The sequence below is a fragment of the Nomia melanderi genome, chromosome 8, assembly GCF_051020985.1.
Source record: "Nomia melanderi isolate GNS246 chromosome 8, iyNomMela1, whole genome shotgun sequence".
In the NCBI taxonomy this organism is placed as follows: domain Eukaryota; kingdom Metazoa; phylum Arthropoda; class Insecta; order Hymenoptera; family Halictidae; genus Nomia; species Nomia melanderi.
Window position 1 is genome coordinate 987,244 of NC_135006.1, and position 25,082 is coordinate 1,012,325.

The 25,082-nt window shown below is 42.4% G+C and overlaps 2 protein-coding genes and 1 long non-coding RNA gene across 6 annotated transcripts in view; 1 reads left to right on the forward strand and 2 right to left on the reverse strand.

Moving 5' to 3' along the window:
• Positions 1-2,204, reverse strand: part of LOC116426693 (neural cell adhesion molecule 2) — a 387,282-nt gene extending 385,078 nt beyond the window's left edge. The window contains exons 1-2 of one of the 3 annotated variants that reach the window (XM_076370247.1): positions 1,989-2,204; positions 1,679-1,881 (exon numbers count right to left, since the gene is read on the reverse strand). In XM_076370247.1, the coding sequence (XP_076226362.1) occupies positions 1,679-1,721 (43 nt within the window). In that variant the 5' untranslated portion in view covers positions 1,722-1,881; positions 1,989-2,204. Of the gene's footprint in view, positions 1-1,678 lie in introns of all 3 variants that reach the window. The other 2 variants (XM_031976005.2, XM_076370246.1) reach the window with 2 other exon arrangements.
• The window catches only part of LOC143174833 (uncharacterized), a 206,977-nt gene that overhangs the window by 53,088 nt on the left and 128,807 nt on the right, over positions 1-25,082 (forward strand). The gene's annotated exons all lie outside the window — the stretch shown is intronic.
• Positions 1-25,082, reverse strand: part of chn (zinc finger transcriptional factor charlatan) — a 167,324-nt gene that overhangs the window by 3,185 nt on the left and 139,057 nt on the right. The window lies entirely within an intron of this gene.

Consider the following 25,082-nt stretch of genomic DNA (forward strand, 5'->3'; position numbering starts at 1 on the left):
AATAGAAAATTCCTTATGTTCTCAGTGTAAATGCGAGCGCAATTTCACAAAGGGATTTTTCTCGTGTTACGCAATTATTTGCACGCTAGAATTATTTATGTCCAACTAAATGTTACGTCGACTGCACGATCGAGGGTTCTAGCGCGCTAGCGTGCGAGAGTGCGTCGTTCCCCGCTTAAACGATAATAACACTGGCTGCATATGCACCTCGGGAGACATTCCGGGCCGATGCATGCGCGATGAAACGCCCGTGGGAGCAGACAATGCGTATCGTTGCTGCAGTCGATGGGGACTCACGGAATCTCGTTAGTGTGTTGTGTTTTCGAGCCGCCAGTCTGCGACCACGGCACCGCGCGTTACAATCCGGACGCCGTTTCGCGAAGTTACTGCGCCAGACGTCAATGAAAACTTTGAATGAACACCACCTGCGCGGAAATACGTCGTTCGAATCTCGTAATCGCGTGCCCTCGATCTATTCATTTCGGATTGTAACTCGGCTCGGATCAAACATTTGTTTCAAGAGAATAGATTTTATACTGAAATTTGTATAAATATCAAATGCTCACTATTTATATTATAATTTGTACAAACTGCAAATCCTCTGAAGATTATTTCGTAGAAGTAGGTTCGAATCAAATATTCTTTTCGAAAGAATAGGTTCCACCCAATAACTCTTATGAATCACAGAATTGCATTCATTAAGAATTGGTGCAGCTCTAAGAAATATTTCTGAGAATACTGTAGTTACTCAGGAGCAACGTAATTGCATTTGAAACCTGAAACTACAAGAACCCTACGATGAATTTCTAAATTTCGAGGAGAAACAAAGAAGCAAATTTTTGCTTAATTCGCATACTTGCGAATTAATTGACAACAGCACCGATTTGTCAGCGAGTACGGGCAAGAGGCTTGTACAATTCTTTTGTCCGTCGTCTGAAGCGCAACAATGAATGTCGTTCTTAAAATCGGTCAAGTATCGAAGTAAAGCCGTACTTCAGCGAACTCGGTCGGACTTCCTTTTCAATTTCAGCGAAGTCACAGCACCGACTCGGGAACGATTTTTCGTTCTGATGCCGCAGGTGCCGGTGCCGGAACTATTTAATATCTCCCGGCGCGCAATCGTTCCGTGAGATTTCAAGCATAGGCGACATTCTCGAAATAACTTGCGTCTCGTGGCTGGATGAAGGGAACCGGCCATTTATGCTTATGAATTATGTAGACCTCCATCACGCTTACACGACGCGCCGGCTAATCTTTGATATCTACGCATGCGACCGCGCGATAAACAACGATTTTAATGGTATAAATATTCATCGCGGGTCGACGCGCGTCTCCCAGTGAAATATGTAATTCATGAAACTTTAAAAATTCATGGCGGGACCGGGGATCGGGTTACGCCTGCGCGACGATGCGCGGATTCACGATAATTCCCGCGTTGGAATTGCACGCGACGATTCATGAAATGCTCGCTGTACAGGCTCGTTAAACATTTTCATCGGAACAACCCCGTTTCTTTGCCTTTCGTGGAAGAAGCCGACGAAAGTATAATCTATTGACATTTCCGTCTTCTCTTATTGATCTATGAGAATCTAAGATGAAGTGAAATAGACTTCATACTTTGCAAACTCTCGAAGATTCTTTAGACATAGTCTATTAGCAGTAAATAACTCTGACTTACGCAGTAAATTATACCTTAGGAAACTTGAGAACATGGGGTCCATATCCAAAGAAAGTAATTAGAAATAGAAAATGACATTTTCATATGTCAAACTCTTCAAATTGCACCATCCTCTGCAAAATTGTTCACACGTTGCACTCAAACAATTGAATAATTTATTTCACACCAGCACTCACTAGAATTACTTTGTCATCCATAATTCACTGCAAACGAAGAATTCCATCTACATCGATATTCACTTCAAAGCATAAATATTGATAACAGAACAACAACATTGAACTCCAACCCAAAAGAATTGAATAACATTTACTTCTGTCAAATTTTATTTGAAATGTAGCTCGACTTAGATACGATATTAGAGGTCAAGAGGTTGATCTTTCCGATAATTTCTCGCGTGAGATTGTCCCGTTCGCGGTCGCGTTACAGGTTGCCGCGTGCGCTCACAATGCTCCCAGTAATTCCGCTGGCAGCGGGTCCCGATATCGTCTGCGAGACGTTTCTTTGATTCTATGATCGATCGCGCGTGGCCGCGCGTAACATGACTCGCCTTTGAATTTCAAACGCGGCATTACGTCGCGATCCCAGACGTCACGTTCCCGACCTCTGTCCCGACGGTCCCGGAAATCGGTATCGCGACGCATCGCCGCGCGCCGGGGAATCCACTCTTCCCGACCGAAAAGGTTCACGAGCAGAGACTTTAACGAGCCCTTTGACTTTCAAATCGATCCGAAATATAAAAAAGATGAGAACGACGAGACGATCGTTCACCTCTCTGCGAATACGATCAATGGGCCGATGATCCGATGCATTTCATGATAAACGCGAACGCGCGCGACGCGACACCGAGAAATCTTCAGGGGAATTCGAGAACGTTCTTACCCCTTTTTTAGATTATTGTCAGTTCTTTAGGGGAGTAGTGGATTTTCATTTGACCCCTTATGTTTTGGATTGTTTCAGGCAAAGACAATTTTGTATTTAATTGTGTTAGACATAATGCTGTATTAGCTAACATTCTTTTGTTTAATATTATATTCTCTGGTACTGTATTGTCTAATATTATATTGTATAGTATTTTCTAATATTGTATGTTCAAATATTGTATTCTCTAATATTATATTCTCTATCTACTTTCGTTCTACCATTTAACAAAATAATTCAACTTTCAAAAAAGTCCCATTGCGAAAGTGAAAAACGCAGAGTTGTTACGACATTTACCTATCTCTCCAGTCGTACAATGTCGTTCCAGAAGAAAATTTCATACAAAGGTTTCACATTTTAATTCGTCTCGCCGTAGAAACGATACTCCGAAATGCACGAAGATGTTTCCAGTCCCTGAAACGTTAAAGAAAAATGCCCGACAGTGACCGTTGGTCAGAAACCATTAAGCTTGACCCCGGTTCGCCGTCCAGTCGCGTCACAAACGCGCGTCGGCCGCGTTCCGGAAGTTACACCGGTGAGAAACGACGGCCCGACTGGAACAACAGTTTTTGCGAGTTCGTCCGGGACGTTGATTGTAATTTTTCCTCGTTCCGTTCACTCGGAGGGAGCGGGCGTATTGTTGCGCTGGTCTGACGTGTCGCCGGCGGCCGAAAGTGGCTGCCGCTATTTTATTAAATACAATGAACACTCCAGTTTGCATTTTATGCGGAACACGGCCAGACCATTTCTAGACTATCGCTGAACTGACTGCCTATTGTCCCGGTGAAAGCACGAAACTGCGGGCGTCGCGGCAGAGAGATTATATCGCGACGCTGTATTAATTCTTCGTGCCGTTGAAGACACGTATCTCTGTATTCGTGTTTCGCCGTTCGGCGTTCGTCGCGGCGTCGAATCGACGGGGACCTCATTTCTTTTTATCTACTTCTGTTATTCGAGGCTCATCCATTGAGGAAAAATGGGACGACTGTTCGTCTCTAATGGTTTGATTTGCTCGTACATAATTTAAATATTTCTTTTTTCTGAGAAATATTCAATTTGCTCAGTGAAATACTGAGTATTGCTACAGGTTGCTATGGAAGTATGTAATCTTCTTATTTCGAACAGTGCAGAATAATTATTACAGACCTGTTTGATATACAAAGGAGGCTGCAATAAGCTACACCGTTCAGAGAACGGTATTTATGCGATCATTGTTCTCCCGCTCCATTTAATCACGAATTTTCTTCGAGGCAAACATTTATGTGGCTAACGGCTACGTTTCAAAGGAACATTGTTCTACGCTGCTATCATACTTACTGTTAAAACCAAAGGATAATTGATTAAATATCTCAAAACACCCAAAAATATGTTCATATATTTTTTCGCATTCTTTTCATTCTGTACACTTCCAAATTTCCCATAAATAACATAAGAGTCCACAGTATATTAACAACCAACAAGCAGAAATGAAAAGAAACGCATTCTCGCAATTTTTATAGGCATCGCATACTAATTAAATATTAAATACTCGGTTCTTCCAGTGTTATGAGGTGAAAATCTCGTCAGAAGCCCAGGAATGTCCGTGGCCCGTAATAATGACGGGTGCGCGCTCGCGTCACGTCGTTCCGCGAGAGCGGGCCGCTGCGCTGTAGGAATCGAATATTAAGGGCCGGCATTAATTACCTTTTGTCCGGCGATGGAATGATTAAACGCGAATTGTATGGAACTCATCGCCGAACTGGGTCAGCGAAGCGCGGCAATACGGCTGGAGACAACAAAACAGCGTAACGGTCGCGTGTATCGCACGGCATCGTACTTATTCAACGTCTCCGCGGCCATGAAAGACCGGCCGCGACCGAAAACCGGACGAAAGTTCGCCCCATTTCAGCCTGGCGGAATGTTATTGGCTTTTTGCCCAATTACAAGAGATCGCTGGACACGCCGGCGCGGAAACTTTCCGCGAACGGGACACACAGGACGGTACGAGCGCGCTGCTTGGACCTCGTTTCAGCGAGGACGCCATCTTTTCAATTGGTTCGTCGTGTTTCGACGACCGTTCTATTGTCGTACGTTTTGTAAGGAGCGTCGGTAATTGGACCGGTGAGACTAGGAGCAATATAAATTTGGTTTCAATTTAAATCGAGGTGTTGTGCGCATCGTTTCAGTTATTCCGTTGTACCTTGTTCTGTTGTGTTATCTATGATAACTGAATTATACGGGTAACGCTGTAATTTAGTTTTCTGTTCTACTTTATTCTATTGTAATTTATACGCAACAATGATAGTTGGATTATACACGTAGAAGCAATAGAGATATTAATTTCTATTCCAAACTGAGATATCAAATGTGCTGTCTCGGTAGGTTAGATTTTACATATTGTATTAGAAACAAAGGGAATTTTTACCGTTCAGTTAGATTATACAATAAATGAAATTTCCATTCGAAGCACTCTTCCAATTTCCTTTGTAAAAGAAACTGCTGCTCACAGATACACGAGCGAAACGACAAACAGAATTTTTCCCTTTTTCGATCGAGACGAAATAATCCATAAAAGCAAAAATTCTCTTGAGGATCTATAATTCGATCACGCGTATTCCAATAAAGCATACTCCGCCCATTCAGCGAAGCGCAAAGGTACTTTTATGCTCGCCTCCCGCCGGTGGAGGCATTCACTTAAGGAAACGACCGCTCGGCTCGCGGTAATTCAGTATTTTCCGAATTGTTTGCGCCGAGGCATTAAATGGACACCTTTTGACGCAGAGAAAGCGCGCGCGCAATGAAGGATCTGTGTTCGCCGCTCCTTTGTTTCCGCGGGGACAAAGCGCGATTAATAACAATGATTGGCCGTAGTCGAATTACGTAGTTTACCTGGCGCGGCCATTCCCATGGCAAATGGCGAATCGCGGAGCCGTGTGTTTGTCAATCGTGGTGAAAATTGACCCACTTCCTGCCCGCGCAATTATCCGTGTCTCCGTTACTTTGTGCGAGGCCCGAGCTGATCGCAATAAAACGGCCCATTATAGCCGGAAGTAATGAGCAGGCGCACCGGCCGAGTAACGTTAATAATTTCCCGGCAAACTCACGCTAATGCAACAACAATAATAGTAACAACAGCAACGGTAGTAACGCCACGCATGTATTTGTTATTATAACACCACGGTTTGTCGCGCGCGTGCGAACGCGTACACATTATTTCGTCAGAGTGACGACTATTACGTGGCGCATGAAAAATGCATCCTCCGGTTGAACGGGAAACGTTTGCCACCACGCAGTTACCTGTTATGATTAGATGCCACGATATTTTACGCCAACATAGATTTTTATGGATCGATTTGCAGAAAATTGGAAGATGATAAAAGTTTGACTCCTTTGGTCAAGGTTTTATTGGAGCCGAAGTGAAATAAAAGTTTTATCGAACCAGATGAAACTTTTTAGTGGGCCGGGTTCTGTGTTATTGAGATTGCGATGAACGCGCGTTGCGCGCGGACGAATTGCGAATTGTTCAACGCGCCCGACGAGCGACATGGTACTGCTTTTAGATACACTGGCAGCGCAGGTTGGATTCGAGATTTTAATTAAATTTAGCATATTGTGGGCAATGAAATATGTGTAGCTTATTGACCACATAAAATATATTAAGTTTCCTGTGCATTTATCAAGCTTTGCTTTCATATTTTGAAACTCACTATAATTTCAAATTGGCAAATTTGAAACTCGATCCGAACCCAGGATGCAACTTTTGCATCGGTCGTCATTGACGGTTGGATACGAATTTCTATGGGTCCTCGCAATTCTTTATGGCTCGGACGTTTTGCGTGCCAAAACGCATACTCGGAGTTTCAATATCACGTATCAAAAGTTAACAAATCTGCAAGATATTACATTCGAAGACCAACTCGCGCAAGGAAGATCAATTTGACCGTTAATCATCTTACACTTCATCGCAATTCTCTCATCGATCACGTGTAACCGTATGAACACGTTGAACGCCGCACGGCTTCGAAATACAGAAAATCGAAAAAATATAATACCAAATCATTTAACTGAATTGCGTTAGTATCGCAGCACGCTCGTCTAGCCGAATGTGTCACCGCATTAGGTTTAATTAAGTGAACTATAGTTATTCGATTTATATCACCCGCACAACATTCAACGTGTTAAAGAATTACATATTAACATCAATAATGAGACGATAAAATATAAAAGCCGAGCAATGACATCAGTACACTGTCTGTCGCGCCCCTCTCAGCCGAGGAACCCGCGAAGCGAAACGGTACACGCGGAAAATAGGTGACGAAGGCGGAAGAAGTCGGTGCGCGAGACGTCCGCGAGACGAAGCCCGTCGCTACGGTCCTGAAATGAACTTTTTACGTGGAGCCGGATAGAGAGACGGGTCAGCTCGAGACTGTGTTCCGCGACGGGCTGGCTCGACAAAAGAAACGAACGCGAGCAAAGTTCTCGAAGGAGAACGGAAGCTCGATGGCGAGGCGGGCGAAGGAAAATATTAGTAGTTGCGAGCGCTGGCTACGAGGACTCGGGCCGCACCCCCGCCAGCCTACTCATATTTCCTTCGTTTTCACCTACATCTTGACCTCCCTCGCGTTGCCTTCTCCAATGGCCGACCGTTGTCCCTGACTTTTTCTTATTTCCCTTCTCCATTTTCCGCGCTCTCATTTTTCCTATCCCCCCAGCCCCGCCGCTCTTCCTCGTCCTCCTCCTTCCACTCACCCCATCGGGCCGCGTTATTCCATTCTTCGCCGCTGTGTTTTGTCTACCCGTTCATTTGCGCCTGTTCCGCCGTCCTCTCCTTTCCTTTTCTTCTCCGCCTTCCGTCGGCGTCCTTTTTTCATTCTATCTGGTCTCCACGCCCGACTTCTCGCCCCGCCGCGCCGCACGTCTGACCCCCTTCCACGCGCGCCTCGTTCGCCCTCGTGTCCAGCATCGCGCGCGCGTTTTCACCCCTTGCCCGATCCGCGCCGGTTATTAACACTAGACGGCCGTTGAACGTTTCCACGGCAATTTCACGAATAAAACGAGCGTCGCGCCGCTCCGGACTCGTTCGTCTCGTTCCTCGGGTTTATTATTCATCACCGGCGGACTCCTCGCGACGGTAGTAAATGTTTTATTGGCGACACGGCTGCCGAAGCTTTTTTCGATGATGCTCCGCCGCGCGCAATTCGCTTCTTGTCTTTTCAGGAATTTTGGTAGCAAAGGCTGTGCTCGGTGGTTTTCGTGTTTCTCGAGTTGTCTCTTTTTTGAGAGTCGATAGTCTTTTCTTTGACGTGGAAGATTACTAGGCACAGGCTGAGAAGATTGAAAGGAGCCTTTGAAGATTTTTGGTGTCGTTGAATGTTAATGATAAGTGAATAATGGTAAATAATAAATTCTCTGTGTCTTAGTGGGTCTAAATCTTCTTTTTTAACCCTACAGGACTAAACATTCGTCTACATAGTACACAAACTTCTGTCACTTTTGCGAATTCGAAGGCAGAAGCAGATTTTTAACGTCTACCAAGACTACAAATGTTAATTTTGTACGCTTTTCTATTTGCTAATTAAAATCTAATAGTATATCTCGTAAACTGTGCTACTTTGTTTGAAATAAATGGACGAATATAAAAATATACATGCTTTAACTCGTAGTCTATGAATCGAATGTTTAGTTGCATAGTAGCGCTAATTTAAATTTAGTTATCTAGGGTCAACTGTTATTTGTGTTTAAATATTTCAAGATTGAAGATATCTACTTGTCTATAGCATCTACTGCTAGAAGACTGCTGAGTTGCATTTAAATTGTCCAAATTGCATGTAGCGTTGCTTGAAGTTGAGTTAAATTGCATCTAAAATATTGTAAGCACACGCGGATCGTTGTAGCATTTTCGTGAAAGCGGTACTTTAAATCCCCCGAAACTTCACTGAAATAAACGTCCCCTACACGTTTTAAACTATTAATTAGTAGCGAGAAACTAGTTTAGGGATGCCGGAGTTCCACGCAGCACAAGTTGAGCGCAGCTTTTATGCATTTGTGTATCGACGGTTACGTGAAATTTCAAGTGACGCAAAGTTCAATGAAACCGAATGATGCACTTGATAAATTCAATCAATTCTTGCGACTATAGTCTTCTTGTACATGTAAATGCTACTAATGAACGTTCAATAAATAATCGACGATGTCATTTGCGTTTTGCTTCACTGAAACAAGTCAGTTCATTGATCACCGAACAATAGATAAAATGGTTTCTAAGACGTTTGAGAATTTGCAGATAGCTCGTCGTTCTAACGAGCGATCCGTCCGTAAAAACCGTCGGAAGACGACGGCAGGGTGGATAACCTGGTAATTAGATGTTACGCTCGACGTCACCGCGATAATTAGCGCGAATTGTTTTCCACCCTGCGGCAATTATCGGAGTTCGTCTGTCGTTTCTTCGTCAGGACTGGCGAACGATGTCTCGACGACGACAAGAAATGGGGATCTACGAGGGTTGCTCGCTGCACGTTTATAATGCTGCATTTACGCCAAACCGAACGAATGCTCGTTGAATTTCCAATGTTAAACTGAAGCTGAATATTTCCATATATTCGACAAACGCGATTGATTTTAGAAAGTAGAACATAAGAGTCGATCACTGTCACACTTTCGTTCCGCGTAGTTTAGAAAAGTTTTGATCGTTGAAACTTTTAATTGATGAAGTGGAGAGTTATCTGTGGAATTCAATCTTAGGCACAAAGGTTAGTGACGTAATTACATTATTAGTTAATAATAATAACTAGATTTGGCATAATTACATTATTCGTGTTAATAATGATAAGTTTTAATGACGGTAACACTGTTTATATGTCCAAAATCAAAATGTGACTTGCATTGTATGATTTTTCTTTGGAAGCAGACATTTTTCTTAGATTGTATAGCACTCGTTTGGTCAGTGTAAACGCACCATAACACACCATAACGCGGACGGAGATAATTGTGGCAGGGGTTCGGAACGTTGGAAAAGTTTGCCTCGTTTTGTGGAAGTAATTACACTTCCACGACGCCGGTAACTTGGCCCGCTTTGATGAAGTATCTTCGTCGGAGCCTAAATTACTAGCTCCTCGCTCTCTTTGGTGTTCACCTTTTTATCGAGGCTGGAAGACATGGCCTCTGAAAAAATGTCTAGTATCGATATCAACGGTGCAGTCGTTTACACGGATCCGCATTTCTGCAGTACCGGTGTTACGAAAATTACCGTCCGGACGAATCTCATTTTTTTTTAAATAAATTCGTGTAACAAAAAATCCTCCCGAATTTTATCGCTCCAGGCGTTTCATAGAATTTTCCGAGAGCGTACACTTTGGAAGAGCACCATAAACGTTCACGGAAGATTCACATTTTTTCGGATCAATTTTTGAGAAGATATATTCAAAGAGAAATTAACTTGTCTTTGTTGTTGCATGGCAAGTGAAACTTGCATCGATTTCTTAAAATTCGTCGGAAATTCAAATAAATATGCGAGTATCGAAATAACATTATTTTTTGCAATATTGAATAAACAAATTGACATAAAAGTGAAAGTTTCTACATTGAATATTTCTCGACAAAGGATAAAATATAATCAAATTTCCCTGTTTACTGTAGATTTCATGTTTGAACCCGTATTACATTACATTATATATTGCTGCAGTGTCAAGTAACAATACAATTCACGTTATCACCGCTCAACTGGTTTTCAATCGATTGCAGGACCAAAGAGCATCCTGCTAGGATCCTCGAACGTTTCGCGGTGGCGGCGCGCCCATTATTCTTCGTCGTTTTCTAAAACAGTGGAGTATACTGGCGGCGCTGATTTGCATGTAAATTACGATTTGCGCGAGTGTCTTCCGACCTCACCGGGCAGCGTGCAAGGATCGCATAATTTCTCTGGGAACGGAAGCTGAATCGGTCGATCGACTTCCGTCATCTTTTTTCCTCTCTCCTCTCCTTTATTTGCTCGCGATGCGTCGCGGGAGAAGGCAGAGGGGATAGTTCGAAAGTCGTCGATGCTGTTATTTAAGTTTCAAATTGCCTCCCCCCACGGACTCCTACATTTAATTCCACCTGAAACTTTTTCGATTACACCGAGTCACCAATCGACGTAACACATTACGCTCAGTAGGAGGAGGAGGGGACAATGGAGGGGGAAAGTCTTTACAAGCCACCCCGAGTGTCCTGGAACACCGATAAGAGCTGAGAGCTTTCTTCTTGCCTCGGCGAAATAATATTGTTCGGTAGATCCTTAAAGTGACTGTAGTAACTATCCTCCTGTGAGTGTGTAATTCTTGGTCCGGTCGAGTATAGTAAAAGTAATAAACTTGGTGCATAATTAATGCGTTTTGAAATGAACGTGGAATTGCAGATTCTCTTTTTAGGAATGCACGCATTAGACTTGTTAAATTATTGAACAGAGTGAAACTGAAATCGTTATTAAGATGGTTTTAATTATAGATTGTGATTAAGAACTTTTCGCGGAAGAAATGAGATAGGGTTAATCATTCGACGAAGCTTTTTAGGAAGCTTCTCTGGGCAAGTTCCCCTTTGACCCTCCGTGAAAGAGAATTCGTTAAACTTTGAAAAATCCTTTTTATAACAAGCTGCATTATCCATTGAAGTCTTAAATATTGAAACAGAAGAGTAGATACGAATCTCCCGTTATTCGGAGAAACTATTCATTCGCAGCTCCCGAATCGTCCATTACCTATTACCTACATCTAAGAAATGAATCTTCGAATTCAATTTTGAATTTACAAATATTTCCATTAATTACGATGCCAGTGAGAACGTAACGGTACACTCATATCACAATACAAAGTGGCACTATTAGTAAACCTACATTCCAATTCACAGGTTAATTCATTAATTGCCATGAGTTGGCATTTTATTCTCCGAGAGGCTCGTGATCAATCTTCTAGCCACCCCTACTTAGCAGTATGACTAACGAAGCCGACGTTAACAGTCATCGGGCATACTTAACCCTCTCTGGAGCAGTAAAAGGGAGCGATATAAGTAAGCTTGTAACGAATCGTCACTGGACACGGTTCATCAACTGGCGTTCCTCTCGCAACCAAGTGGAGCCAATAAAAGGAAACTGCTGTAAGCCAACGAAGGGGCGGTATATAGTGATTGCATACCCGATCACGGATAATTCGATTGGACCGGGAACCTAATTTCCTAGATGAGCCAATACGTCAATCGATATTGTTATGTCGGAAATGGGATACTTTCGCGAACCGGGACGGGGAAATGATCTTCCCCGCCCCTCTCCGTTTGCCGCTCGGTGTAACGATAACGGCGGAATGATGGAGGGTGGAATCAATAATTAATCACGGCGAAAGGTTGACACAAACTGGAGTGATTATCCCCGGTTTCGCGTTTCCTAGAATTCCCTTCGATCCACGGAGTTACGGAGCACCTTAAGCACCGAACAATTTATTTTTCAGTTAAACGATGTAATTAACCAATTGACTTCGAGTATCATCGACCAGCCACAACACGATCCACGCTATAATGCTTGTAATAATTGGAGAACCACGCAAATATAATTGTGAAAGTAAATCGACGGTTCTGACATCGTTTCTTTGGATTTCTGGGGAATTTTCGAAATATTCACCGAAGCTTAGTTTGTGCTTGATTACGAGTATTTCCATTTCTCTTATTGCTAGAAACTGACGACGAATGTTATAGAAAAGATACGCACCGTAACGAGACAAATATAACGAATTAGAAAAATTGAGAATTAGGAAATATTCTGTTTTATTTCGATATTCATTTGTTTCAATGTACGTTACCAAAATCAATTTATAATTGACGTTTCAATCACGCTTCCCAAACGCAGTTTCGGAAAAATTTATTCCGCAAGTTCACCAAATGTTCACTCTTACTCGCAGGAAGAGACGTGACGCGCGTACATCCCGCGATTTATTCAAATTCACGGCCGCCGTGATTATAAAAAAATAAACTCCGCGAGCCAAGTAAGAAAAATTTCGTTCTAGCCGCGGGTCTCGGCGTTCATTGAATTAAGTCGTTCCGCAAATGAATTACACTTTCGTCCCAGAAATTTATGGCGTGCGGCCGAGCCGTAAGCCCGACGGAAATGATTACAAGGAGCCTGTGGCAGTGACAAAGGGGGTGGGGAACATCGAGGGAGGCGCACGGCGGAGCACGTGCTCGGCTCACTTTTCCTTTTGTCTTTCCTTTTTCTTTGCGAGACGAGAGCGTGATCGAGGCAATAAAAAACCACGGCGTTGTTTAGCAATCGTACGATCGACGTCTAGCCGTGATCGGATCAAGAGGGCTGAACTTTCAAATCCTCCGACGCTCCGTTGGCTTTGCCCCGTTCACCGCGAACGACAGAAAGGTCGACGTCTGTCGAGTTTCCCTCGACTCCGTGTGACCCTCCGATGCACCGAATTCAGCTCATAAATGAACCATAGCCCCTGCATTCGTTTTTCACTTAAAAATTTCATCTCGATTTGGAAGTGTTTTTCACTGTGGCATTGTGAATTGTCAATTGTAAATACTCGAAAAATATTGGTTCGTCTGTTTGATCATCAAAGATTCATTTTAGTAATTATTCGAAAGTTCAGTAATGATTAAAGTGGAGTGGGGTAAGTGCACCCCAGTTTTTAATAAGTTTGACTTTCAACCCATATATCTTTAATTTGTTTTATAATACTTTAACATTTATTGAAATAAACGAATACTTAAGTTAATACGCTTTAATTAACATTGACAAAAACGCTAATTTCACTTGTATATTTTAATTTTTTTAAAAATTGTAAAAAATCCAGCAACTGTACTCTTTCCCCAAAAATGGGGCATTTGCACAACCGACCATTAAAACTGATTTGAAGTCTTATATCATATGCTACGAGGCAAGAGTACAACTATTGATATGTTTGCTATAAAATACTTTTTACCGCATTCAAATATCTTATTTCGTAGTATATAATGTATTTCATAAGTAGACATGCTCTTTAGATGTGGTGCTTTCGAACTTGTTGGCATAAGTCGGGGATTCTCCTCATTAATTGGGCAACATCTGCGTGGATAGGATGCTATTAACTTTGAGTAGATTATTACATATTATATATTGCAATTTCTCTCATAGTATATTAATAAGAGGCCGTTTATGCGCTTACCTCACTCCACCTTACTTAGAAATATGAAATTTGACTTGTTATCTTGTATTGTCGATTTGGATCCGTGGTGAATATTTTATACGAATGTTAAGTTTAAGAATATGAGTACTATATAATCAATAGTAATTAGAAGAATTACAAGAACACAATTTTGCAGTTGCAAGAACCTAATCTCTATTGTAAATTCATTTTTTAAACGAGTACATTATTGCCTTTTCCCTTAGAAAATTATTATTAACTCCACGAGGGGAAGAATCAAAGGCAAGGTGTTAGGAGTCTTCAGTAATCTATCCTATCACCTGAGAAGCTCTGCTATGAACCTCGGAGCGCCTCTGCTCGCGAAATTGAGAGCCGTCAAGTGGACACGTGGCGTGAAGCTGCCCGTAAATTACAGGAGCGAAACTTACCTTGAAGCCTTCCATCTGGGGCGATCACGTAACAGCGAAGCCCGTCGATCGCTAGGCGCTCGCGCCGGTTAAACTCTTAAGGAGGTTACAAATTAATATCAGATTGTGGCATGTAATGAAATCGTTACGAACGGTCTTTCCGCAAGCGACTCGCTGTCGGGTCGATTAAGCTCGGATAAAGATCGACGTGAAAATCGTCGCGATACCTGTAGACAGTTCAATTAACACGTTCCGTGCCACGGAAATTTCGGTCACATTTTGCTTATGAACTGTATTGATTTTTTAAATAAAATATTAAGTTATATTCAAGTTTTTTTTTTAATTCTATATATTTTGATATCGTTTCTTGATGTTTTCGATGCTTTGTAACGTATACAGCTATTCTTGATCATGTGTCCCTTAAAAATATTTTGTTACAAAAATTAACGTGTACCACGTGTGGTACACGTGGCACTGAACGTGTTAAGTGCCAAAAACAGGCGAAATTACGGTAAGCAGTGAAACCTTGTTTTTAAGAACAATGGGAGGAAAAGTGGTAAACTTTTAGAAGATAATTCTTTAACGATTCGACAACGAATGTCGACATTTCGATCAGATGAAGTTTTCATATTTGGAATACTAAGTTGCAAACGAATGATTCAATTACTTGAATAGCAAGTTATCAGTGCATAGTTCCCTTTTTTACTATTTTTTAAGCATTCGATGTATAATTCAGCTTTATACGTTGCAAGCTTTCTCTAGTTTAAAAAGTCTTCGTCCACAAAGGGTTAAACCTCCATTTATCTGGTATTTTATATACTTTTTCTATTTATGTCTCTCTTCTTTTATTTCTACTGAATTTTACTTCTGCGAGATCCGCCGATTCTCTCATTAAACATTTACTTAACACAATTTACCACTAATTTAACCTTTATCTCAGCAACCAGGTACTTACCTACGTAACTGCCCAGTTTCACACTTTCTGCTACGTTATTTAAAACTTTCACAAAATCGTTTCGGACCTCCACTTTTCGAACACGTAATTTTACTCCAGAACTGCTTGTATCTGTTGAAGGTGTATTTCTTGTGTATAAACTTTCGTATTTATTCTTGTTTTAAGGTAATTACTAGAAGGAGAAATACAAGTTGCATCTTTAACTACATCTTTACTAGATTGGTACACAAAAACTCACTGAATTTCATATTGCCTCCTGATAAGCTGAAAATTCTAACGTGCTCACGCGTCGAGTTGTGGCAAGAGGTTCAAGTGACGTTCACTTGAACATTTCGGCCGAGATCTGCCGCATGAATTCTTCACCGATATGACCGCGACCCGTTGCTCGTTTCAATGCGGCTTACTTGTTGCATTTTGTATCGGTGCACGCGAGCCGAGAATCCGGGCGCTGGTTAACATCCATAACTTATGAGGCCGGAGTGTAATATGCATATCGCGGGAGGACACACAGTCGCGTACTCTTCGTCGCGGGACGCGTGAACCTTTTTTCATCCTCGTCTGCGCGGGAATAACGACGATTCGTTTTAATGACGAAAATCGCGTTGTACGCGTTTGCGCGGAAATCTTGTGCGAAATAAGGCTGGAGCAATGGCGCGAGGAAGACGGATAATTTACGGGGACGTAAATTTGAAGTTTATCGGGTAAACGGCAAGCTAGAATGATAAAAAAAGGAATGACGCTTTGCCCGTGTTTCCACTGGATTTTGTTTTCCATGTTTCCTGAACACGTTGAATGTCGCACGATTTCATAGAGCAGAATATACAGAATGGAGAAAATATAATATTAAATCGTTTGTTTAAATTGCATTATTATTATTGCACGTTGGTCTAGCTGAATGGCGCTGCATTAGGTGGCATTATTTATAACATTGAAATGTTCTCAAATAATCATCGTTTAACTGAACGAACTATGGTAATGTGGTTTGGCGATGACCTCCATTTAACGTGTTAAGCTGCGAATGAAAATTTGTTATGTAGATTACTTTCAAATGGAATCAAAAAGCATAAACATCACGAAAATGGTGAAACATTCAAGAATCAAGCTTCAACTTGTACATATTACATTTATTCGATATATATATATATATTCCGAATATACACACGATGTTATTTTCGAGTCATTATGTTCTCTTTACTTTCGTGAATTACGATTTAAAAATTCTTCTCTCACACTACTCCTCATCTTCTGATTCTAGATCCCCCAGTTTACGTAGACACTTTAAAATCCCTTGCATTCACTGGCACACCCGCGCGAGAATACAAGTCACGTTTCACTTCTGCTTTCGAAAATCCCGATCGCATTAAATATATTCCATCCGCTTCAGAAAGTATTCCGGTTAATCCGAATAATAAGTGAAGAATATCCTCGACGAGGGAGGAAAAAAGAATTGGAACATCGAATCCCCGATCGCAGCCGGCGTATCTCGCAATCCTTAGCGCCGTTCCCGACAAATTGTTCATCAAGCTGAACGATCCCTTTCAGTATCTTGCCGTCGTTATCGCTCGAAAGCCGACGATAAAGCGGAAGCTTTTCTTCACCCTCCGTTCCCCGGGCCGCGCCGCGGGACGGTTAAATTAATTAATCAGCGAATTATACCATTAACGAGTTTATCTAATCGGTGGACCGCGCCAGCCTTGGGAACTCATTTCCATCTGTTCTAGAGTTAAAACGGCGCGGCGCTGCCTGGATAATCTCTCGGAAGGGGTTGGGGGTAGAACGGGTTCGCGGACAATTTTTCCATCGGGGATTCTTCGCAAAGGAATTCCCCGGTTTCCTTTTCACGTCGCTGGAAAATTATTATGAGGTCATTTCACGAGCCTTTACGCTTTATCTTCGGCTCTCAGCGCGAACACATCGCGCGTTCCGCGTGCATGTGACGGCGCTGGTTACTTCCCTCCGAATTACAGCGGAAATTGTTCATCGGCGCATTGTCTTCGGCATTCCTTGGACGGATGAAATGGACACGGAAACTATCGATGTTCTTTACTCGGTACTGTGGGGGGGGGCGGAATCGCTGAATTAGAGTCGTAATGCGAGTATGATCTTACAGGGATTAATTTCGAGATCGTGTAATCGGGAATTTTCTTTTATCTATGAGGATCATGATTGCGGAGATTTTTGGGACATCTTGTATATCTTAGTGAAAATTGTATTTGAATTGTGATTTTAATTTTTTAAACCTTTCCGATCGTTTGTTCTCACGGGTTCTGTATGGAGATTATAAATATCACTGTAGAGAAGCGACGAAAGTACGATTACGGTATCAGAGACTGTTTTTATTTCACTTTTTCTCAAGTGTATACAATAATCAAATTGGATGTTCATCCAATTGAATCATCCTTTCACTAATCAATTTCAAAACCAAACGTAAGAAGAGACTCCGAAGCAGAACAATAAAAAGTATATCGAAAATGGCCAAACATTCTTCAGCGTGGATCACTCATTCAACGCGTAAAACAACAACAAAGATACGCTGAACGAAGAGCTAGCACTTACGAGACAGTCGACCAGCGTAGCCCCCGAAATAATTTTCGTTCTCCTTTCTCCGACGTTGTTTTCCGAATCTCCGGGATCGGAAGCAGCGCGAACCGGTTTACGGATAAAAGAGTCGGAACGCAAACGCGGGTCTGCTGTGCCGGAACAAAGCCTCGTTTCCGCGGCTATCTTTTCCCCACGCCACGCTGCCGTTCCTCTCCTCGTACCCGCGCCCGCGCGCAAATTGAGTTTCCCGGTTGACGATGCGATCGATTAACGTTGCAAATCGGCGGAGGAAAAGCGGAGCTGCCAGCGCCGCGGGTCGCGGCTGCCGATTGTTCGTGCGCGTCGTAACTTCGTTTGCGGCGCAGATTCACGCGCGAGAATAATTTCGCGGAACAGTTACCGGGCGGCGTGTAATCGTGTTTCGCCATGTAATCACGTTATAATTCCGCGGTCCTCCGATCAAGTTTCCCTGTTTCGCGCGAAAGTTCCGAGCACGAGCCGGGGATCGTTTTTCCTTCTATCGAGAGCTTTTGCGATCGATAGGTCAATAATGCACTCCGTGACGCGGCTTTTCTGGGTGACGAGACCGTCTGCCAGTCGAGACCGAGGTGATCGATCGTGGATTGCGAGCGAATCAAGCCGGTTAAGGGGTAGAATGAATGAGTTATAGTTGCAGCTGAGTTCAAGTTACCCGAGCTTGCAGGATGAATGCATGGCTCCTGTTGAATTCACAGGTAAACTTGAGTTCCAACTGAGATGCTGGTGGGAAGAGAGAATTTTGCATTCCATCATGCAGGTGAGCTCGATGTTTTTACCTGAGCTTGCAGCTGGTTCTAACATGTTTAACTGAGTTTGAAGGATACTTTCATAAGTTCTAAGATTGAAGACGTAATAAGTTACTATTATTTGAACTTTCGATCTTCACAGTTTTACTTGACCTTGCATAGTGTTGTAACTTCTAAACTTGAAGACGAAATCAATAATTATTTGAACTTCCGACTGACCGTCATAAATTTACCTGAGCTTGCAGGTTACCTTTATAACTTCTCTTCAAATTGAAGACGGAATTAGTATGAACTATCGACTGACCTTCATATATTTACCTGATCTTTCAGGTTACCTTTAAGATTTCTCCCGGACTTGGAGCTGAAATTAGAGTTACTTTAACCTCCGAATGACCGTTATATTTAAACCTGAACTTCCAAGAGCTTTACCTCAATAGACCAAGGTCACCGGTCACCTGAATTCTCGCAAAAAACATACCTTTCCTCCATTTCTTCGAAAGAAACATTTTCGCAACTATTCAATCGACTTCCAATCTCGATCGCGTCCCTAAATCCATTTCCATCTCGACGAAATCGCGCGATACGGTCGGCCATTTGCTTCCTCCTCCTTTTGTCAGCATTTCGTATCGTTATGACGGGAAATCGGTTGGAGCGGCGTGTTCCGATAGTCGATTTGCACGATGCCCCGTTATCCCGCGTTTTATTCCGAGCGAATGGTATTTGAATAAGACGAGAGCATCGCACCGGGAACATCAACGTTAACTGCCGATGTCCTCGGCGGTGCTCCGTGGCACCGTCGCGTCGCTCGCGCGGCGCCGTGTAAAACCGTTCCTCCGGGCAGCGTTTTAATTGCCGCTGACGCGGTTAACCGGCAAATCGGGCGCGCCCGGTTAATCGGTGCTCACTGAGCCGTCGATTTATCCGAGTAACACGTTTTTGACCATCGAATTAATGGCCGAGAGTGCTTCGGTTCTGCGCAGCTGTCCATTAAAACCGGACGATATACATATGCCGCAGTTACAATGATTCGCGGAATTCCGAGCGGAAAATACAAACTACTTGGGCGAGACGGGCAGCGGGCGCATTCCGTTCGATTAACGTTGGTCATCGTTATTCACTATTAATCGACGATCATATTATCTCTGTATTTATACCGCCTCGAATCGTGTTTTAATTATTACTTTCTAATAGGTTTCTCAATTTATATATACCATAGATACCTTAACTGCTGATTAATATGAAATAGAAGGAAACTAGGAAAATTCTTTGCAAAAATTTCGCTGTATCGTCAATGATCGGAAATTATTGTGTAAGAAGCTCTCTGAATTAGAACTGAAATTAGTAACTACAATAAATTACCCTAAAGTTCTTTAGTTTTATCGTTAATTTTCGAAGGTCCCGGAATCAGTCGTATCGGTTACGTTCCGCGACAACGAATCAATTGTTTCGCGTCATCCGGGAATAATCGAGGGGTGGAGGAAGTCGGAAACACTCGACGCGAGCTCACACACGGACAAAAATCCGTTTGGACTTATTCTTCATGAAGCGAATCCTCTCGAGCAGCTCGTTGAAGTTCCCTGCTTGAAAGTTACGGTTCGAGAACTGGACTCTGTGTAGGGCACTCAATTCAATGGCCCCGCATCCTTCACGGCCGCGTGTTCGGCTGCTTGTCACGTCCGCGCTCTTGTCCACTCTTCTTTTTGCCCACCCTTCCGCTTTTCTTGCACGGCTCGTACACCCCTTCTGCCCTTGCGACTAACCATGCTATTACAATCACGATTCTCACGTTTAATTCCGCTCATAAAGAATCAGAGGGTTCTCATGCTTAATCCTTTCAGATTACAACGATTTTTTTTCTTAAACGAGGAATCGATCGATTATCGACTGAAATAAATTTCTTATGACTTCCTTTAGTTCCTTATAATTTTTCTCCTGCGTGTTATATGAAATATAATTAAATAACAACCTTCTACGTTAAAAATATAAATAGTAGCTTCACTTTAATGTTAAAGAAATAACTACTAGCTCCACTTCAATATTAAAAAACTAAATAGCAATTTGACCTCGATACTAAAAAATAAAGGCTTCCACAGGTTAGACGAACACTTACACCGAACCTGTTCGTTGAAAGCGTTCGCGATGTTCGGCAAAGATCGTTTCTTAACCTTATGGCTAATTGTTAATCAAAGGGAAGTGCCGATCGCAACTCTGCCAACATCTCTCGATCAAAGAAGAAACTCCGAGGATCGAGTTAAAGCGGAGCTTTAAGGTTCGTTCGGTTACGAGAAAGCGTGGGAAGGAAAGGGGGTGGTGGTGGAGGGTCGAACAAAGGGTTGCTCCTGGGTTTCTTTGTGAACGTCGGGAGTTCATTCACCACGATAAATTCTTATTCCCACGCAGCCGTGGAAGTAAATTTCGTCGGGATTCCGTGGAAGAAGTGAATCTCGGACGGCGGCTTTAAAACGCAGCTTTCCTACGTGATACGACTTCCCGCGACTTTTCCTCGCCCCGTGCCGACGCTCGGGACAAAATTATTCGCGCGGCATGCATCTGGAAGCCCACCGTTTCGGCGCGCCATGTTTAAAGCGAGATTTAAGCGTCGCGCGCCTTGCTATTCTCACCCTCCCCCCTCCCGCAGTTAATAGCATCGTTTGCATGAAGTTATTGCGAACGAAATACACAGTCGTTTACCATTTTTGAATCTAGCGCGCGCCGTAGGCAATAATTTCCACGTTCCTTTCTCACTCGAATTCTCGATGCCTCTATTCTTTTTTAATCGCCAGTTCGTTGAACCTTATTCCTCGCACTGCTGTAATGAACTTTTCAATTTTCGCTACAGTTTCGAAATTGACCAATGGTGAAATTCAATCTACAATTTATTCAGCGTGTCATTTCATTTTTCCCAAAAATCTCTATAATCACTGAATCCTGTGATATTTTACAATCGTACTCTATAACTTCCAAACTAAATGATAGTTTTACAGTATCTAAATAACAAAACATCCCTTGTCACTGCCTTGATCAAATTTACGCGGATCACGCAGGTCTTCTGGTAATCTCAATCCATTCTTCTAGCATTCTATCCTTGAAAAATTTGTTGACTATATTGGTTCTCTTTATTTCGCCGCACCGGGTGCGCAAATACTTTCATCCCCTAGGGCACACGCGCTCCACGTTTTGTGAACGAACTCTTCTCGCCTTCAGACGCGACCCTTGAACGCTCCCGGCGCGGCGCCACCCTTCGTTCCTCCTGGCCGCGTGCGTTTTGCTCGTCGAAACGTCCTTAAGCGTCGGTGTCGGCCATTAAGATCTAACGACATCGTTGCACCAACGAGTGGCTCGGCTCCGAGACTCCCCGACCTTTCCACTGCGACCCCTCCGACGTTTTCCTACGGTTTCGTGTTTCACCCTGCATTGTTCCGTTAACGAGGTTATGATTGATGATACCGTTGCCTCGGTAATCTTCGACTCGCGACGCCGAAGGTCGAGGGCGCGTTCGAAAGGTTGTCTGATCTTCGTTGGGGCAGATTACTAATTTCGTGGTAATTTCGTGGAAAATTGCTTTCGATTCAAGCCTGAACTTCTATTGTTGCTGGAACGTATATGTATATTTGACGGAGAAATGGCTGGTATTTGTGGGATTGGGGGTTGGCAATCTTCTGTCTGATCTTTTCTGATGGATGCTACTCATTTGTTGGCAATCGTGAGGAGAAAGTGGATATTAATTGTTCATAAATCTTGTTTTGTTGAGAAATATTTAAAAAATGTTTGAAGGGGTGCAAAATAGAGACTAGTGGTTATATAGTATCTGTTAATTACTAATATTGTAGTGATTTGGAGAATAAAATGGCTATGAATTTCAATGTAAACGATCATTTCTTTCGGGGATAAGGAATAATTGATTCGTTTACGTTAGAAGAATGAACTTTACCACTGCAGGCTAATAACTTGCATTCATTTTCATCGTAAAATCGAGCTTAAATATCGTGACTTGTTATACAGGTGGTTGGAAGTTTACAGAAGAATGCTAGAATGGAACTCCCGGGTCGAGTTGCCGACAGTCCGATCTTTGTCCGCGTGTACCACTAATTTTCCGGTAGTTATAAAGACAAACTCCTCTCGAGTTTCCGCATGAATTTTTCTCCACAGTTAGCGAGGAACTCGCAAAGCAAGTGAAATAGTTATTAACCCTTTGATACAAATAAATCATTCATGAATTTCCTTGTGAAGATTTAAAAGCTCCTGTGATCTTCTATTCAAGAGCTCGTCTTTAACGAAGGATAAAAGCGATACCAAAGGGTTAAATTATGGGATCGTTAACAATGGATTCATCGATACCACGAAATTACGACGGATCGACGGTGTCAAAGGAAATTGCTGATTAATGAAGTTCTTTGCGATAGTTAGGTGAAATTTGATTCCAAAACAGGTCGCGGCTGGTTCGAGGTTATGGGACGAGTGCAGAAAGTTTGGAATTACTGCTTGTAATGAGAACGTAATGAGAGGCGTAATGGGGGGATTGACGTTGCTGGTTCATTAAAGCGATTTGTGGTGTTGTTAGCCGACATTTATGGCGACAATTGTGAAATTCCGCTCGATTGTGGTAGCCTGGTGTCCGACAAACATAAAGAATCGCAAACGCAAGTACATTAAAACGTGACCTAATTTCTATTTCGCCGATTAACTCTCTTTTTCGAAAACAATATGAAACAGCGACGATTAAAATATTAAACGAAGCTGAACTTAAATAATCCCTTTGTTCCATCGCCCAATATCCAAAAAATACAATTTTCCTTAAATATCCAGTGATAAATCACATAAACATATATACAATTTCCTATAATTTCTAAAAGTTGCTAAAACTTCACAACCAAATTACAAATGTAGATTTCCAACAAAGATTGTCCAACGTAAGAAGCATGATGCAGAATCATTAATAGACTCCCTTTCCCTAAAACGATATTTAAAACGGTCGTTACTAAAATTCCGTTCCACTCGAGTCAGGGAATTTTTCAGTTCCAAGTAATTTGCATAAATGTTCCAAGTTTGCTGACGATCTTCCGCAGTCCTCCTCCGTTTCCGGGAAGAAACCTCGTTCTCGCGAGATTCCGTTACAAAAGCGTTCCGTCAGATCCGCGGGCGCCGCGCGGCGCGGAACGTTCGTTGCAATTTCGAAATTCCATTCTTCGGCGGAGTGCACGCGGCGTTAAACAAACATGGACGCGCCCTGCAGCCGGCCGCAGCAATTTGTTGAAGCTGAAACCAGCGCGGCGCACGCTACGTTACAGTGTAAACGCTGCGAAACGATATCGTAAAGTTACTGTTTAAAGGGGATGCATATTGCACGCGACCGGAAACGGGTGCGTTCGTTTCTTCCGCGTCGTTCGCGAACGACGATAACTGCCGATGCAAATTTTTAACTGGCGCGAGCGGCTCGATCAGCCCGCCACCGACATTTTTAGGAGCTTTCGGTGTTGTTCGTCGGCCGTGTTCGTTTATTCTCTAAAGTGCTTTCCACTATACCGCGTCGCCATTTTCCGTTGTCTGCTCTACAAAGATTAACCTTTAATCTGACGTTTCATTCGTCAATTTACTTCCTACAAATATTCGCATGTGTACTCTATCAACTAAAAATGGCTTTTGTCAATCGAACGTGATCGTTCGGTATCTAGATGATTCGATAATCCATTTGCCTTCATATGGTAGAGTTAAATGTATCTTCGGATTTCCTTCTTTTTTTATTGTATTTAAATGTTTGGAAATTATTTCGTAGATCGTAGTGTATAATCATAGTAATACAGTGAATAATACTAACAATAGTAATGATAATAATGTAGTGATGCAGGTTACTAGTAATATTGTTTAATTATTTCTTGACAGTCTAGCGTGGGAGCGTGTGTGTACGTTAATGATACGAATGGGTTTGATTCTTTGTAGTTGCATTTTCCACTTACTTTTTCTCAATAGTCATCGTAATAATTATTCAACTCAGTGTTATCCAATCTCATTAAATCTTTCTTCGAAAACGAGAACCCTGTTAGCGAATTTAATCCTCCTATATATTTCCTGCGAGTCCATCCCCAATTACTCCTTCGTTAATTACAATTTCTCAGTTACAAACCACCGAATACAGATCCATTTCCCTCTGTCTACATTTTAAGCGTCATTCATCGAGGAACCTTATTCCATTCCTGAAAGCATTGCTTAAAGACAAACACTCCATCAACCACTTGTTAAAGACCATTGTCCCCAGCAGCGGGGTCTCTCAATTAATCCTTCGAGGCCAATAATTCTACGTTGGTTCTGTACAAAGATTCACCGCTGGCAAACTTGTCACGGAGTGCCGGTCTAATTTCCTTTCCCCAGAGGTCAAGAACCTACAGACAGACCAAAACAAAAGAACAACAGAGAAAAAGACAACGCGACATCCAGCTTGGCCCTTTACGTCCTTCAGCTGTCCTTCAATTATCCTTTGTCCTTTCTCTGCATTTCTCCATTCATCGTGAACTCTTTAGTTCTCTTTATCCACCCCTTATAATTCATTACCAAGATATGTCCTAAAATAGATCAGCAATAAACATGCTTCAAATAACAAAACAAACGAATCAACTAAAATTTGACCTTCTTAGTACTCACAACCATAATTAGTACATTGACAAAATCCAA